This window comes from Photinus pyralis, unplaced genomic scaffold (genome assembly GCF_008802855.1).
Source record: "Photinus pyralis isolate 1611_PpyrPB1 unplaced genomic scaffold, Ppyr1.3 Ppyr1.4_LG2, whole genome shotgun sequence".
Taxonomy (NCBI): domain Eukaryota; kingdom Metazoa; phylum Arthropoda; class Insecta; order Coleoptera; family Lampyridae; genus Photinus; species Photinus pyralis.
This window is the reverse complement of record NW_022170403.1, coordinates 25,140,021-25,156,093: the sequence shown is the minus strand read 5'-3', so window position 1 is coordinate 25,156,093 and position 16,073 is coordinate 25,140,021. Positions and strand designations below refer to the sequence as shown.

At 38.3% G+C, this 16,073-nt stretch overlaps 1 protein-coding gene across 2 annotated transcripts; it reads left to right on the top strand.

Moving 5' to 3' along the window:
- Nucleotides 1-1,564: 1,564 nt before the first annotated feature.
- LOC116163035 (extended synaptotagmin-3-like) lies at nt 1,565-12,787 on the top strand. Of its 2 annotated transcripts, none has more exons than XM_031476863.1 (19): nt 1,565-1,948; nt 1,998-2,195; nt 2,242-2,283; nt 5,909-6,049; nt 6,100-6,176; nt 6,225-6,294; nt 6,606-6,751; nt 6,801-6,921; nt 6,977-7,147; nt 7,564-7,661; nt 11,035-11,083; nt 11,132-11,221; nt 11,270-11,356; nt 11,405-11,716; nt 11,761-12,002; nt 12,048-12,140; nt 12,186-12,288; nt 12,335-12,475; nt 12,526-12,787. In XM_031476863.1, exons 1-19 carry the CDS (start codon nt 1,841-1,843, stop codon nt 12,604-12,606), a joined length of 2,370 nt encoding a protein of 789 aa, XP_031332723.1. In that variant the 5' UTR covers nt 1,565-1,840; the 3' UTR covers nt 12,607-12,787. The 2 variants fall into 2 exon arrangements, with proteins under 2 accessions (XP_031332723.1, XP_031332724.1); XM_031476864.1 differs by lacking the exon at nt 7,564-7,661 and adding an exon at nt 7,317-7,402 and having other exon boundaries at nt 1,572-1,948.
- The last annotated feature ends 3,286 nt before the right edge of the window (nt 12,788-16,073 follow it).

Here is a 16,073-nt window from a genome sequence, read left to right as displayed (position 1 = left end):
GCTTCTGAAAGCCTAGAGGGGGAAGGGTGAAATTTATCACTTTAGGAGAATGAAATGTGCCTGATCGCTGTGTATGTATGTTCCTCCATATCTTAAGCACCGTTGGAAATTTTGAAAATCTCTTTTGATACTTTATTGTAGCTAACGTTCCGAAAATTTCCATAGACATTGAGGCGCCACGAAAGATTAATCATCGGCGATAAAGTACGAGAGCGAATGTGACTTTCCGAGAAATATGACCTATTTTATTATCGAATGTTCGTACACGTTTGGGAACCTTCGACTTTATTATATAAGCAAATCGGATTGCGTTATAGTTCAGTTGCAATTAGAACGCCGAGGTAGTAAATTGTTCGCGCTCTTGTAAATTGTGTATTCGTGTGTGATAAATGATACTTTTTCTGTTTTAGATTAATGGATATTTCAAGACTGTCATAAATTTATTGTTGATTAGTTGTTATAAATAAACGACGTAATTAAATTTACTTACGTTACAGTATTATCGGTAAATCCGGAATGATCCGTTTAATTCACGAGGTTCTTCGGACTAACCTGCACGATGTAACGGTAGCCCTAAATGTGGTTTTAGTTTTTTGAATGTTATAGAGGGTGAAGTGATTTTCCAATAACTGGTGGAATTGTAAAAGTTTACTTATCTCCTATTGTGGGATTTGTAAAATTTGCAGAAAATTCAGCGAGTGATAGTATACATATACACATCAGGGGGGTTACTCACCTCTGATTGGCTTTTAACAACAAATGGTTTACTTATTTACTCAGCCATCTTGAAATGGCGAATCAGGTTATTCCGGGAGATTTTGATTTTATTTTCGCGTTTGAAACACTGATGCGACCAGTGCGTGGTGCATAGTAAGATGTTCGAAGATTCGAATCTCCAGTGACAGAAAGGATGACCTATTGGCACTTGGTCACTGTAAAATTATCTCTAGGTTGGTTTCCGAATATCACCATGCACTAGAGCAAGTAGCAAGCAGCAACCCTCTTGAGCTCGTTTGGGTTAAAGGACATGCTAGAGCGTAAGGCAATGAGAAAACCGATGAGTTAGCCCGACTGGCCTCAAAACAGGTGTTTTATGGTCGAGAGCCTCCCACTTACAGTCGCAACTGTAAATAACTTAGTAACTCAAGACACCCAAACGCCATGCATCTCGAAGCTTGGTGTGTTTTTGCACAGGGCTATTAAAGAACCTGAGAGGTTTGTGAATGTCCCGCTCTAGTCCAACTGAGACGATTCATGCGTTGTGTGTCTCCTGTCCGGACTAGGCTACGTGTACCCTTAGCTTCATCTCACGTGTGGAATGACTTGAGTGATGTTGAGGGGTCGGACGACTCTAGTCAGGGAGTTAGTACCTACAAAGTGCCCCAATGGGAGGTCTACGAGCGCGTAGACTTAGTCCATCCTCCTATCGTAATCCAGATCCTGACAACATATACCACTCACACAAGGACACTGTTGTTCAAGTGGAAGAAGTCTCCAAAAATCAATACTCAATTAAGTCAATAAAACGCTCGCATGTTGGTGGTTGGCTTTATATTAGTCTGTATGCGGCTTTAACTACTATATTTAAACCTTCAGGCAACTAAACATACACATGTGCTTGTACGTTGTAAGTAAATTGTTACTGAATCAGCTGTGATCTCACGTTCTGTTTGTTTCTTTACTTACCGCTCTACGTGAATGTATTTTTGATGTGCATACCTACTGATATCATTATGTGTGATTAAATTTGCGTAATTGTTGATATTTTGCTAGCTGCGTAGTAACGTGGTTAAAAAAAGGGCGAGGTTTCTTCCTTTTTTGTAATTTGCATAATTTAAAAATGAGTGACCCCCCTGATCAAGCAGTTGATCATGGAAAAGATCGGCTGTCGAAGAGAAAAATTGCGGGTATCAAAATTAAGAGTGTACTGTACTCGGTGGTTAAGAGGGTAAGTTTTTGTATTCCCGTATTTCACGGGCTGACTGACTGCTTTGTAGGTGGCGAGTGTCCTGTTTGTGTATGCCGTAGGCTACATGCAGTGGTCCTTTGGATGGTTTTTCGGACCGATTGTTCTTCTGGTAATTAGGGATCAGTATCGAAAATCAAAGGATCAGAAGAGTAAAATTACCAAATCTATAGCTCTAGCTCAGGAAGATGATGTGATCTTGGCACGAATTGAGGATCTACCTGCTTGGGTAACCCAGTATTTAAAAAAAATTATTCCATTCCTATGTTTTCCAGGTTTACTTCCCTGATGTTGAACGAGCTGAGTGGCTGAATAAGGTAAGCTGAAACTGGTAACTGAGTAAAAATTGTAATGATAAATTTTACCACCAAATCTGAATAGTCTTGTGCAACTTTGTCATGTGGTCAAGGGCACAGTTACAGGGACTATAAGTACCTAAAGCACAATTTTGCTGTCCGACCTGTATTTCTGTGTACAAGTTATTGTTTAATTGATATTTACAGTTGTGATGTAATTGTTTACAATTACTTCTCAAATTTCATAATTTGCAAAAAAATTTACATGGCATGAATACGGTACAAGGGTCCACAGGAATAGGTACAACTGATGATGATTTTATATTTGTATTTTTCTCAATTAACTTGATCGAGTCAGAAAATAGTGTATTTATTTAGTATCACTGTCTCCAGGTAAAATAATAAACAGGACACACAAGGATACCTAACATTTAATTGGAACACATGTTCTAGTTCTACATCTATGCACCAGAGTGCTACTACAGAATCAGATATTACCTATTGATAACCTTGCTAAAACCAAAATTGAAAATAATGTGCTTTAATGTATCTATTTATAAGGGGAGCCTGACCAGGCAACACTTAGGCATACCAAAGGCCCATTGAGCCTACCCCCTTTCTTTCACAACTAGGTTCAGAGCCCATGCCTATCAATAAAGGATAGATTCTGTTTACCCTAAGTTGCTTCAACTCCCCCCCCCCTCCCTCCCCCGGTTCCAGATTACTGTCACGGAACCAAGCAGCTGATGTCTATCTCTGATCAAGGCGTCACACTGACAGACCACATGCTCTGTAGTTTCATCTGCATTGCTACAGAACCTGCACGTGGGCAACAAGCCCAATGTACGTGTCCGAGCTGCCCCACCCCACATGGTGTGCGTCTGCATCACAGCCAACCACAAGAAGTGGCCCATCATTTTGACTACTCTTATCAAGTCAGCCAGCTCCCTGGTGGGTGGAGCCTCTTCCGAATCGTATGAGTTTTCTGAAACAGAAATCGGCAATTGGATAAGACTCAATTCGTCTATTGACATAAATACAAGTCTTAGGGTTGAGTTGGCTGACCCTCTGATAATAAAGAGAGTCCTCCACCTGGCTTAGATCTCTTACGCGCCCCCTGTAAACCGAAGGTTGATATGTAGGCCTGTCTGCTTTACTGCAAGTTGACGGCCTATTAAACAGGCCCCTCCCCCATATTGTGCTCTAAATGGGTAAAAAGGTTACCTCGTCCCCCCTTCCCCTAGTGATGTGGGCAGTTTCGATCCCCTTAGTACTAGCGGTATAACGGCAATTCTTGAAAGATACTGCATTTTGTGATACAAAGGGCACAACTGTTCCATAGAACAATTTAGACGATTTGACCCGAAGAACAAGTGACATTTTCCGTGTGGGTAGATTTTAGAGGGGGTGGGGGTAATTAATTGTAAAATTTTTGAAAAAATCTAAATATAACCTAGAGAAGAGATCTGGGTATCAATTTCGAATGATTTTAATCCGAGGAATCCAAGAGTAGCGCCAGAAATGTAATCCAGATACAGGAAGTTGGTCAAAAGTCGCCATTTTTAGAAAATGGCCGACTTTTGGTCGAATTGTATTTCCAAGGCACGCAGGGGCGTGTAAGGTGTACCTACATGTATTAACGTACCTTATGTTTTTGTTTTGTTAATATGTATTTTTATTATATTAAGTATTATTATAAGTTTATATATTAAAACTTTGGAATATATTGGTTTTCACGGCCCGTGACGTCATCAGAAAGTGTGGTAGTGAAGCCTCTCATGCATGTCCGATGCCCTTAGGTTATTTTTGTTACCATAAATGAATTCCCTGACCCCAAAAACATAAATCTAGACACCTTACATGACCGGGTGTGCCTTAGAAACATAATTCGACCAAAAGTATGCTATTTTCTAAAAATTGCGGCTTTTGACTGAATACCTCTATCCGGAATACATTTCTGGCGCTACCAATATGGATTCCTCGGATTAAAATCATGCGAAATTGACACCCAGATTTCGTCTCTAGGCTATATCCTTCGGGGTTATAAGGAAGAGCTGTACCAAGTGGCACCACAATCACAAAATGCAGTATCTTTTGGTATATTGCTAGTACTACCTGGCCGGTATCAAGAATCGCCACATGAGTCAAAAGCTCGTCGACATCTCCCGACGGCGCCCTCTCACTTACCTGGAGCAAAACTCGCGCGTGCGGTTGAAAGTTTTGTCGCGGGAGTACCCGATAGTATGCCTTATCACACAAAATGCTAGGAGGACTCTACCAGGCTTCTTCCCCCAGATGAACGTCCTCCATAGACTTGTCCTGAAGCCAGGCTTTTGCCTCTGGAGGCGTTTCAAGGTGGCGGCCGTGTCATACGGGATAATACAGCCATCACCAGATACCATAGGGACGCGCCATCCAGGGTCTAATAAGAGAGACGGTCCTCTCCAACCAATCCAAGATCTACCAGGCATTCGACCACAATGGCATCCTGCGGATTCCAGCGGAACCCTACCAGCCAAGGAAAGGGTCCCCCCTCCATTTTGTCAACTGCATTCATTGCAACCATAATGCACCTCGACTGAGGCTCAGCGTTGTCCACCTCCGGGTGCGACACCGGAACAATGTCCACCCTGAGCACCGCCGCATTGATTTGTTCATAGGTTCGTGGTGCACTCGCAACTTTAGGTGCTCCTGAACTTCTATGCTTCTTCTCAGGCTGCCCTGAGTCAGACCCTGGAGTGCTTCCCTCGGATTTGATGCTTGGTCCCTGACGTCGGATTGCCTCCCCTGAACCAATGAACCTTAGTGTTTGGCACAGGATCCGCTTGACCTGAAGTTCTACCCTCGAGCCGACGCTTCCTGGCCATCGCTTTCTGTGTGCCATTCCTATTCTTCTTGCGAATAGAAGCTGGTCCACTACCAGGTCGTTGAATAAGGTCCTGTTTTGGAGTCGTCACCTCTGTAGGGGAGCCTGCCTCATTACCAGCTTGTTGGTCCTTCCTAACGAGGAGCCCAGAAAGGGTTCTTTAAGATTATCGTTCATACAATTCCGGCGAGTAATTAGTACGGAAATGTGGTTTCACTTGGGCAGGCCCGCTTGTCCAGGGAATGGCCGCCAGCAGCCCCTTCTCGAAGGCAAAGGGCCGCCACTTGACAATCGCCTGGTATGCGAGGGGCATCGGGGGCACGAACACTTGATTACCTTTTTGCAAAGGTTGACATAATAATTATAAGAGGAACTATCAACTTCTTTCGTTGGGGGTACTGCGTGGGAAGTATTCCATACCCCCCAGAGCTATGTTCTCCCCCAGAAACTTACGGTGTTAGCACCAATACGACAATTTGTGAGACAACATCATCAAACCTCACAACATGGTAATGTGGCGCATTGAATACTCTACAAAAATGATGAGAGCTAGGAAGACTGGGCGCCCTTGTGGAAGAACGTGTTACTGGAATACCCCCCAGCATTTGTGAAGACTAGACTACCTATTTCCAAAAGTTTTCAACCACTTGTTGCATTAAATTAATACAATATCTGTTCGGTATCTTTTTAGTGGCGAAACGTACAAAGTAATCACATCTCATTTGTTCTTATATATACCTTTCTATTTGAATACACTTAACACCCATAATAAAATTTCAGATTTTCAAGCAGCTATGGCCCAGCGTAAATTCCTATGTACGGGACTTAATTCGTGACAAAATTCAACCGAAAATGCAAAAGAAACTTCAGAAATTCAAACTAACAGGATTCAAATTTGAGAAGATGATTTTGGGAAGCATTGTAAGTGCACGTTATTGTGCCATTTGTACCTACATATCTATTGTTTACAGCCGCCACGAGTTGGGGGCGTGAAAGTGTACGAGGCAAACGTTGCTCGACACGAGATCATACTCGATTTAGACCTTTTGTAAGTAGCTCATTTAAAATGTGTTTACGCCTTTATTGCGATTTTTAGTTATGCAGGTGATTGCAATTTGAGCTTTACCATGGGTGCTGGAGTTAAAGGTGGGATTAAGGACTTTCAGGTATGGAAATTTGTGTCTAATACTCTGTTGTTGTTCAAGGTGGTCGAGGTTTCGTAAAAAGTTGTATCAGCATTCGTATTTGCTGTATTAAAACGCTTTTTTCTCCATCAAATGCTTAAACATAAATATCAGGTCTTTGCAAGTGTCCTTAAAACAATCACGTGAATTTTTCACGAGTATAGGAAGGACCTAGTGTTCAAAATTTATTAACTATCGGATATCATATTAAATTTACAATGAAAACTCACATTTATTTTTAATCAACCAAAATCAATTGAGTAGCACGTAATAAATAAAAATGTCGGAAACAGTTGCAGGGAACACTGCGCGTCGTCTTGAAACCGTTGCTATCCCGAATGCCGTTAATCGGTGGATTGCAGATTTACTTCTTAAACAATCCCACAATCGACTTCAACCTGGTCGGTTTCGTCGACATTCTCGATCTGCCAGGTTTTAGGTTTGTTGTCACTGACGAAACTCGGCCTCTCTAATTCTTTCGCTTCCAGCGATTTATTGCGTCAGCTGATCTTGGAGCAAGTGTCGTCTCTGATGGTGCTACCGAACAAGTTACCGGTGAAATTGAGCAAGCACGTCGAGTCGGAAATGCTGAACGTTCCCGAGCCGGAGGTGACTAAGGTGACGAATTTGAGAACGGTTTTTTCATATTGTGTTTTGGTTAAAGGGTGTATTAAGAATTCATGTTATCGAGGCGAAAAATTTAATGCGGAAGGATATTGGTATTTTAGGTAAAGGAAAGTCGGATCCGTATTGTGTTCTGAACGTCGGGGCGCAGGAGCGCCGTACACAAACGATTGACAATACTGTAGACCCAAAGTGGGACTACTGGTGCGAGGTAACTTGTTGTGTTTCTCTGTTCAAAGGCACACCAATTTTAATTCAGTTTGCATGTTGGTGGTTTTGTGGAGTTTCTGAGTGAGATTTACATTTGGTTAACATTCACACACACACAGACACCTTTTGTTTTGTTAGTTCTGTTTGTTTTTTGATAAATCGTTTATTAGTTTGCGGTTATGGATACCAATGGCCAACAATTAATTCTGCACCTGTATGACTACGATGACGGATCAAAGGATGACGATCTGGGCAGGTAATATGGATTTAAAGAAAAGGAGGGCGGTAGAGTAAAATTTATGTGCTTTGTTCTGTGAAATCTATTTCCAAGCATGTCTTATGTCGAACTAACTTGCATGAGTACTTCACTATAATGCATTGCGAATCATTGGTGTAAACATAAATCACAAATATTAGGCTATGGTTGACTCAATAGAAGGGCAGCTTGTTACTATTCACGTATGGGACTGGGATCCAGGATTTCCAGGTTCACAAAATGACGATTTACTTGGAAGGTACTTTTTGTTTGTTAGTAATGTGTATTAGTAGAAGCAATTGAGTTGATATTCTTTAGTTTGCTTACAAACCGTAACAAATTAGCTAGTTGCTATACTGCTGCCTGATAACCCCCTTTGCTTGCCTGTTGCACGAATAATATCATTCAATTGTTTATACATTTTAAACATTAAGTTTACTGATAACGTACTTATTTTGTTTTTCAAACAATTGTTTGTGGTTTACTCAAAAAGATAAGCTACATACATTTATGCCATACTACAATAAATTTAATTCAGCCTAATAATGAGAAATATATATCTTTAAAGCTTTGATTACACGAAATGATTAATGAATAATTTCTCATTTGGTCCATGAATACGGAAAATTTTCATTTCTACAATGTGTAGTTGCTTGTATGTTCGCCAGGATTAAGAAAATGCGGTTTTAATGGCTACACTGGACACCTCCATAACATCCAAAAAGCATAGTGATATAAGTAATAAATAATAAGTGGCATGTTTTTGATTAGGCTTTTAAGTATATTTTTTAACAGTGTTCAGTATGGGAGTGCACTCTGATCTTGATATATTTGGTACATTGGGGCCTTTTTGGAATTAAGTAGGTACATATCATATCTCGCAGATATGGGTCTATCACAACATTTATTAATTATAAAATACTTATGCGCCAAGGTGCGAATATGTTGACAAGAAACTGTACACCTGTCCTTGTCTTAGATAAATCCGAGAATCAGTCCATTTTTGTAGTACATCTTTTTCCATATCCATACCTCAAATAGAATTCTGAAGGGTATATTCAATGAAACTGTTTCATCTAAAATATTTTCAATTATATTACCGGGGCTCTACGGTGGGAGCCAAATAAATAATGCTGTGTGCAAAGGCGTGCGGTTAACAAAACCACTGTCCAGCTAACTGAAACAAATCAAAATTTTTTTAATAATTTTTCCTTGTATACTTCCGGCATGCACTACAAAGATAAGTGCCAATATTGACCTAAATTAATTTACTATGCAAATTTTCATCAATGATTGAAATAAATCTTGGATACGAAAGAAAAATCTGAAATGAACAGTATCTGGGTCGCACAATGGGCTCGAATAAACACACAATTAATTAGATAGATACTTTATTTCCATGTTCACCATTGGATATACACAAAAACAGCCAAAAAATAACAAAATAACAATATTACAATAACAAAAATTTATTCCGTAACACATTGAATGATAATAAAAACGAAATTCCTGAAATAAAAAGAAACTTACAAAGCTTGTTTCGACATAGTACCCTGCACGCAGATGGTCAATAATTAAAAATAAGAAAATCTTAAAATTACATAGTTTTTTCCCTTAATAGGTCCTCTTAATAATCTGGTCGTGAATAGTTTGCGATATTCAGACATACTTATCAAAGACGCTGCTAGTTTCAGTGTCTTAAAAAAAACTTGACTCAGTAACTTGAAGTAGCTTGAAAAACAAGATCAAAAAGATTCTCGGAGGCTGCTCTGACCGTAAAAACTTTTAACTTTCACCATTGAATAAGTAATCATCGTTCACTAATCAGACAACTTGACTTTAAATAAATTTAAAATGTAAATAACCATCTGTATTGCAACCATCCAGCTGTAACTAGATTATTATATATCTTTATTGACGGCCAAGCCAATATTTTAGACATTAATTCCAATAACATATTTTACTTAATATATAATCAAAATAACACATCTTTAGTAAAAAAATAACAATGTATGATTAGATATTAATCATAAGAATAAATTAAATTACTTAAACTACTATATTTAAACAAAAATGTAACTAATCTAATCTAAATCGCTCCTACAATGCTAAAAAACAGTAAAAAGTTAAATGTTATGTCGATGTCGATGTCTTGTTTAAAATTGTCGTTTCAGAAGGTCTGCGATGAGTTTAGTTGATAAATAAAACAAGTCTATTTCTGGAAACTCATTGCATGTAGCAGGGATCCTTGCTAACGGTTGACTCATAGTGTAGTTGTATCGATAGGTAGCTTCTTTAAAAAGTTGATCGGGTAGTTCTTTGAGGTATCGTGAATTGAAGAGCACTAAGAAGCTTAGGACAATCCAGAGTTCCTTTTAGTAGTTTAGCTGCGATTAGGACATCAGCTATTTTCCGGCGGTCTTCAAGCGGTATAATATTATATTTTGCCATGATGATGTTCTTGGAATTCAAATTGCCAGATTTGAATTTTATATAATTCAGGAATTTGGATTGAACTCGTTCAATGCTATGAATCAAATAGTTGAAGTTAGGTGACCATATTGGACAAGCATATTCCAGAGTGCTCCTACAGTAGACGTTAAATAGAGTCACTAAAACATAGACATTACGAAAGGATGCACAATTTCTTTTAATAAAGCCCAGCATTTTGAAAGCTTTATTAACCTTTTCGTATGTGTTGGCTAAAAGTCAATTTTTCATCAAAGAGTACACCCAAGTCCATTATGTCGTGAACTCTTTGAAGCGGAGTATTATTAATAGAGTATTTAAATGCGTGAACTGTTTTTCTCCTCGATTTTGTAAATAATTTACATTTACTAGCATTCAGAGACATGCAATTATTTAGGCACCATTTGCTCAATTCATCCAAATCCCTTTGAAGTAAAAAGCTGTCCTCTGTGGTTGAGATAACGCAAAATAATTTCAAGTCATCTGCAAAAAGCAGGCAAGAAGTGTTCTTCAGAGAATATGGTATATCGGTAACATATATACTAAACAAGAGAGGTCCAAGATGACTACCTTGGGGCACTCCTGATAAGGCTTCTATCAAGTCTGACCTTTCTTCAGCTACCTTTACTGTCAACTTCCTCTCACATAAATATGAACTGATCCATTTTAGTATAACTCAGTGAAATCCATTTCCTTGTCAAAATTATATGGTCAACTGTGTCAAACGCTTTGGCGAAATCTGTATATATGATGTCCAGATGTGCATTATTGTGAATTGCTTCATATGGTGCCTATTGTAGTAGGAGAAGATTAGTGGTAGAAGATCGTCCATTTCGGAATCCATGTTGTTCGTCGCAAAGGTAATAATTGATAGAGTTTTTGAGTTTATCATAAACAATTGATTCAAAAATCTACTCTTCAAACACTCATTAAATAGGTAATATATGAAGAGGCATTAAAAGATTAGAGGTACACTTCGTACGAATATTGCGGGTATTTCTTCAATTCCGGGGTTTGATTTCTTTGTATGCACTGAAAATCTTTGTAATCAAAGCTTTAAAGAATCGCAATTTTTAATTTGCTTATTAATTTTCAAATAATAAAAAACGCTTGGTACTAATTTTTACTTTTGACATTCAACGTAATTTGTACAATAATTGTAGAGCTGCAATTGACATCAATACAATCGCAAAGAAGGGAGAAGATGATATGGTATGCGATATTTTAGTAAAATATGTCTAGTTTCATTATCATTTTTAGTGGATCACTCTTGAACAAGCTAAACACGGCATGGTCCATGTACGGTTCACTTGGTTCGTCTTAACTACCAATTACTCGGACCTACGTGCGGTAATCTGCGCGAAAAGTGCCTAAGCTTTCTTTAAATTGTCATCTTAGGTGCTGGAGGAAACGCAAATGCTACAAGTTACCTCGATGAGTACAGCTCTACTCATCATTTACGTAGATTCAGCCAAGGGTTTGCCTGTAAGTCGTATTCTAAGTGGGATGTATTGCGAAACTGTGATATTTCAGCAAGCCCGTACTCAAAGCAAACCAGATCCGTACCTGCTGTTAACAGTCGGGCGAGAAAGCCAACAGACGTCAGTCAAGAAGAAAACTTCGGACCCGGTTTGGGAACAGGGTTTTAACTTTTTGGTTAATAATCCCAATGCCGACACGTTGTATCTGAATTTTATTGATCATAAAACAGGTGCTGGTCTAGGCGAGCTGACCTACAACTTGTGCGCCTTGTCTGAGAAGCCTAATTTGTGTGTCAATTTACAGCCATTTGGTTTATTGAAGAGTGGCCCGCAGGCCAAGCTTACATTTTCAATGCATTTAAGGGTAAGTTGCGCAGGCACGATAATATAAATACAGCTGATCCATAGATTTTGAAACATTACATTCCCGAAGCCGAGGACCACGTTTCCAAGCTTAAGCGTAACGATTCTGAACTGTCTACAGGTTCAAAAAGAACGATTTCGCGCGAAAGCTCATTAAAAAGTGAAACAGAATCTAACGTACAAGAAGGTACAGAATCTCTCGAGCAGATTTCTGTCCCTTTGCAGTCTGCTGTTCCACCAGAATCTCAAGGCAACGGTCTTACTCATAGGACTCTTACTGACACTTTGTAAGTAAACAATTGGGGAAATGTGTGTGCAATTCGCCATTGCAGTTCGGCAGGGGAGGCTGGTCTTGGACGGATTCAAATCACACTGCGCTACAGCGTTCAAAGACAGCGGCTAATTGTTGTTATTCACAAGATAGCGTAAGTAGTATGTAGGTGTGATTCGGTGCAAGCGAATAATTTTAGCAATCTGCCTTTGCCATCCAAAGATCCGTCTAACATACCCGACCCGTATGTCAAGCTGTATTTGTTACCAGGTAGGTCGAAGGAATCGAAACGAAAAACACAGGTAATGAGTACATTAAATTTGCGACTTCTAAGAGTGCATCGTTTAGGTTGTGAAAGATAATTGTAACCCAGTTTTCGATGTAACTTTCGAGTATGTACTGTCCCAAGGAGAGTTACACACCCAACAGCTTGAAGTAACGGTAGCTACACAAAAGCAGTTATTTTCAGGAAGTAACACCATGGGCCAGGTAAATATAACTTGTAGATTTGCAATTTGAAATATTTTCGTGTAATGCAGGTGCTTATTGATTTGGGCAAGTTTAATTTAACCCAATCAAATACATTTTGGTTCGATCTACAACCAGAAGTTGAATCTTAAATGTTTGCCGTGCGATTGATGGTGCCTTTTAGAAGTGCTTAACTGTAAGCTTTTAATAATGTTGTTTATATACATAATTAATTGTTATACTAACTTATTCTCATTGTATTTACTCTATTATTGTACAAACCTGGATGTCATTATAAAGATTAGTGGTGATATTTATAAACAATTCTCAGATTTTGGTTTTTTCAAACTGTCGCGCCCTCTGTGGGACATTTATGGTTGTAACGATGTGGATACAATCACACTTTCCTGATGATATGGATCCAGAGAATTGGGTTCGTTGCAACCTTATTGTAGGAGGGCAGTATACAAAGTGAGTGTAACAGTAATATTCACACTTTAAGAGACGTTGATTTAGAGTGTAGGTACCTTCTTTAGGTTTCGGCTGTAATTTCCATCGACAATTTTTGCTTCATCTATCATAGGTTTAAGAGGTAGTTAAATTTTATGTCATAACAAGTTCAAGTGTCAGTTCCGTTTCGTTTTACTTACGAAAAGTGTTCGACGTACCAGGTTGCAACCTGGTGTTAAACTCACCGTTGCCTGAGAGTGCCCACGCCCTTGGCTTACTTTTGCTGATAACAAAGCAACCATTTTGTGGTGAAATAGGTCATCGGGTCTTGAACGCGATTTAATATCAAAAATTTTTAAACGCGAATGTTGTTGGGAGACCACCGCTTTCTTCTGAAGGGGTTGGTCAATTAAGTATTGTACCTGATATAGAGCAGGTTACGAGTAGAGCGAGGCCCTTCAGGCATTAATCAACTAATTATATATACCGAGCTCTGCGGCTTGGGAGGTTTTTCTTTTTTATGGTTTACAGGTTTGGATGCGAAAACTGAGCTAATTTCTTGGCGTCAACGTCTAACTTCATTCAAGGTAAGTTGCCTTATAAGTTTTACTTGTACTTGGCCCTAATCGTGTCCTATTGGCGAGGTGTGCAGATTGCAGAATTAATATCAAAAAAGTTAGTAGCTGCATATGTGATTCTGTGAATAATCGCACACTTTGCTGCATTTTTTGGAAGAGGTTCCAAAAATACTAGTACATGCAATTTATATCGATTAATTACGCATACTGTAGTAGGTACCTACATATTCTAGTAAAACGGCGGGTAAATTGCTAAAAATTAGTGAGTTTTTAGATGCATATTTAGCCGTTTTTAGTGTAGGTATACTGTACCTATACGAGTGATTGATATGCATGGAAATTCGATCTCTATGCCATTAACAATTTTGAAATAAATCAACGAATATACAACATGAGTATCAAGATAGCTGTGGGAAACTTCACTAGTCTTTGTCGTATTTCCTTTGTGAAAGGCGTGTGTCAAGAAGAAATCAATAATACAGATTAGACTCAGGTTGGAGGATCCCGTCAGTATGGAAATTTGACTATACGTATAGTATGGCTGGTAGGAATTACATGAAACGCGGTTTTCACACCCGTTTTGAGAGAATTCCTTGTTAGATCAGTTTTCGTGCGTTTATGTGCATGTTCATACTCTGGAACGTTACCTATATACAGTGCGATATTCATTTACGAGTAGACATAGGGATTTCCTATGTCTAGTTTTAAATGACAAAAACTCTGCTGAAGGACGCCTAATTTTATGCAACTAAAATAACTTCTTAAAACAAATGAAGATTTTGCTGTCATTGGAATATAATTGCTTTTTCTTCCGTATTTTTATTTTCGTTCGTGTGCGATGTATTCAACTGAAAAAAGTTGATATTGTCAATTGGTTTCGTGCTGGTAATAGTTTAAGGAGTGTAAGAGACTTATTTTCTGTGTGGATCACTTTAAAATTAGTAAAAATTTTTCTTATAGAACGTGGCCTGTAGAATCCATAATTTCAAACAGTTCCAAGATTGGGCTACTAGTTCAAAAGTTACAGCCCTTTGAATTTTCTTTCGAAATTGGTTTCTAGTCTATAACTTTTGATTGAGAAATCTGATCGAAAAAGTACGAATTGTTTTGGATTCTACGCACCAAAATTAATAAGAAAAAGTGTTTTCCCGAGAAATTTTGGTGCAATCGATTTTTGGTAAAAAAGGAATGTTATACACTGCCTTTTCTCGAGGCCCGAAAAAAAAATTGTCTCAGATCGACCCGGAAAAAAATTTTCTTATAGAATGTGGCCTGTAGAATCCATAATTTCAAACAGTTCCCAGATTGGGCTACTAGTTCAAAAGTTACAGCCCTTTGAATTTTCTTTCGAAATTGGTTTCTAGTCTATAACTTTTGATTGAGAAGTCAGATCGAAAAAGTACGAATTGTTTTGGATTCTACGCACCAAAATTAATAAGAAAAAGTGTTTTCCCGAGAAATTTTGGTGCAGTCGATTTTTGGTAAAAAAGGAAGGTTAGGTATGTACTGCTTTTTTTTGAGCCCCGAAAAAAAAATTGTTTTAGATCGACCCGGAAAAAAAATTTTCTTATAGAATGTGTAGTCCAGTAACTATATACATCAGACCATGCGTCAAATCCGGTAGTTCTGATTTTTTGTGGGATTGCTTATGTTGTTATCCCAATGTATAATTCAAGTTTTCGACCTCGAGCGGCGAACGCAACATAGTCAAATATACTAAAAACCGAGGAATTTTCGTTTTCTTTTCAGATTTTGACGATTTTAACCCTGAAGGACCAGTTTGTCGAAAATAACTAATGAATACGGTTTGAAAGTAGATTAAATTGTTTACAATTTGAGGCTACAACCGTTTAGTCAGGAATCTGGGTATCAAAAATGGTGCACAAATTCTTGAAAAATATTCATAAATAACTTCGGAAATGCGATGTAAAGGTAAAATTTCTAACTTTTGGGAAGTGCGAAATTTTGTACAAATTATTTTTTTCTGGCTATTTGCAATCCCTGCGACCATCGCGCCCTCTTGATACAGAATCGGCATCTAATTCTGCACAAGATACGTATTTTTCAAAATTTATATCTTTGAGTTCACATACCATGTTCGAATTTTGACTCCCAGATTCCCGACTAGTTTCTATAGACGTAATAGTTTACGAGATAATGCTTTTCAAAGTTTATCGATTTTTTCAAAGTCGAAAATTGTTAGCACTATTTTGTTGTTCTGTAATTCTATAAAAGAAAACGAGAGGTGTAAATAATATTCTTAATTAAACTTCAAAACCGTCATTTTATAAAAAGAAATTTTGTTTGACTTCCATCTAAGTATATTTTCCCTTCTTGGACGAGCACGGTTGAGCATCGTCCATTTCCTCACTTGAAAGGTTTGTGGCTGGATTGTCAATATCTTGTGTAACATCTCTCCACAATACATCCTCCACCATTTCTAGATCAGAAAAAAATCAGGGAAAATAAAAAACGGCATCAAAATTATTGTAAAGTAAAAATATCCAGCACTGAACTGAACAGAACTAAATCAAACGATTACACTCTTGGATCTTTGACATTAACAGCTAATGATTGTTCGACAGTTTAGT

Excerpts from the sequence above, each read along its gene's own strand:
- LOC116163035 (XM_031476863.1), top strand. The coding sequence starts at position 1,841 with ATGAGTGACCCCCCTGATCAAGCAGTTGATCATGGAAAAGATCGGCTG. Across the intron at positions 7,662-11,034 it reads AATGACGATTTACTTGGAAG|AGCTGCAATTGACATCAATA; the intron begins GTACTTTTTGTT and ends CAATAATTGTAG. Across the intron at positions 12,003-12,047 it reads AGGACTCTTACTGACACTTT|TTCGGCAGGGGAGGCTGGTC; the intron begins GTAAGTAAACAA and ends TCGCCATTGCAG.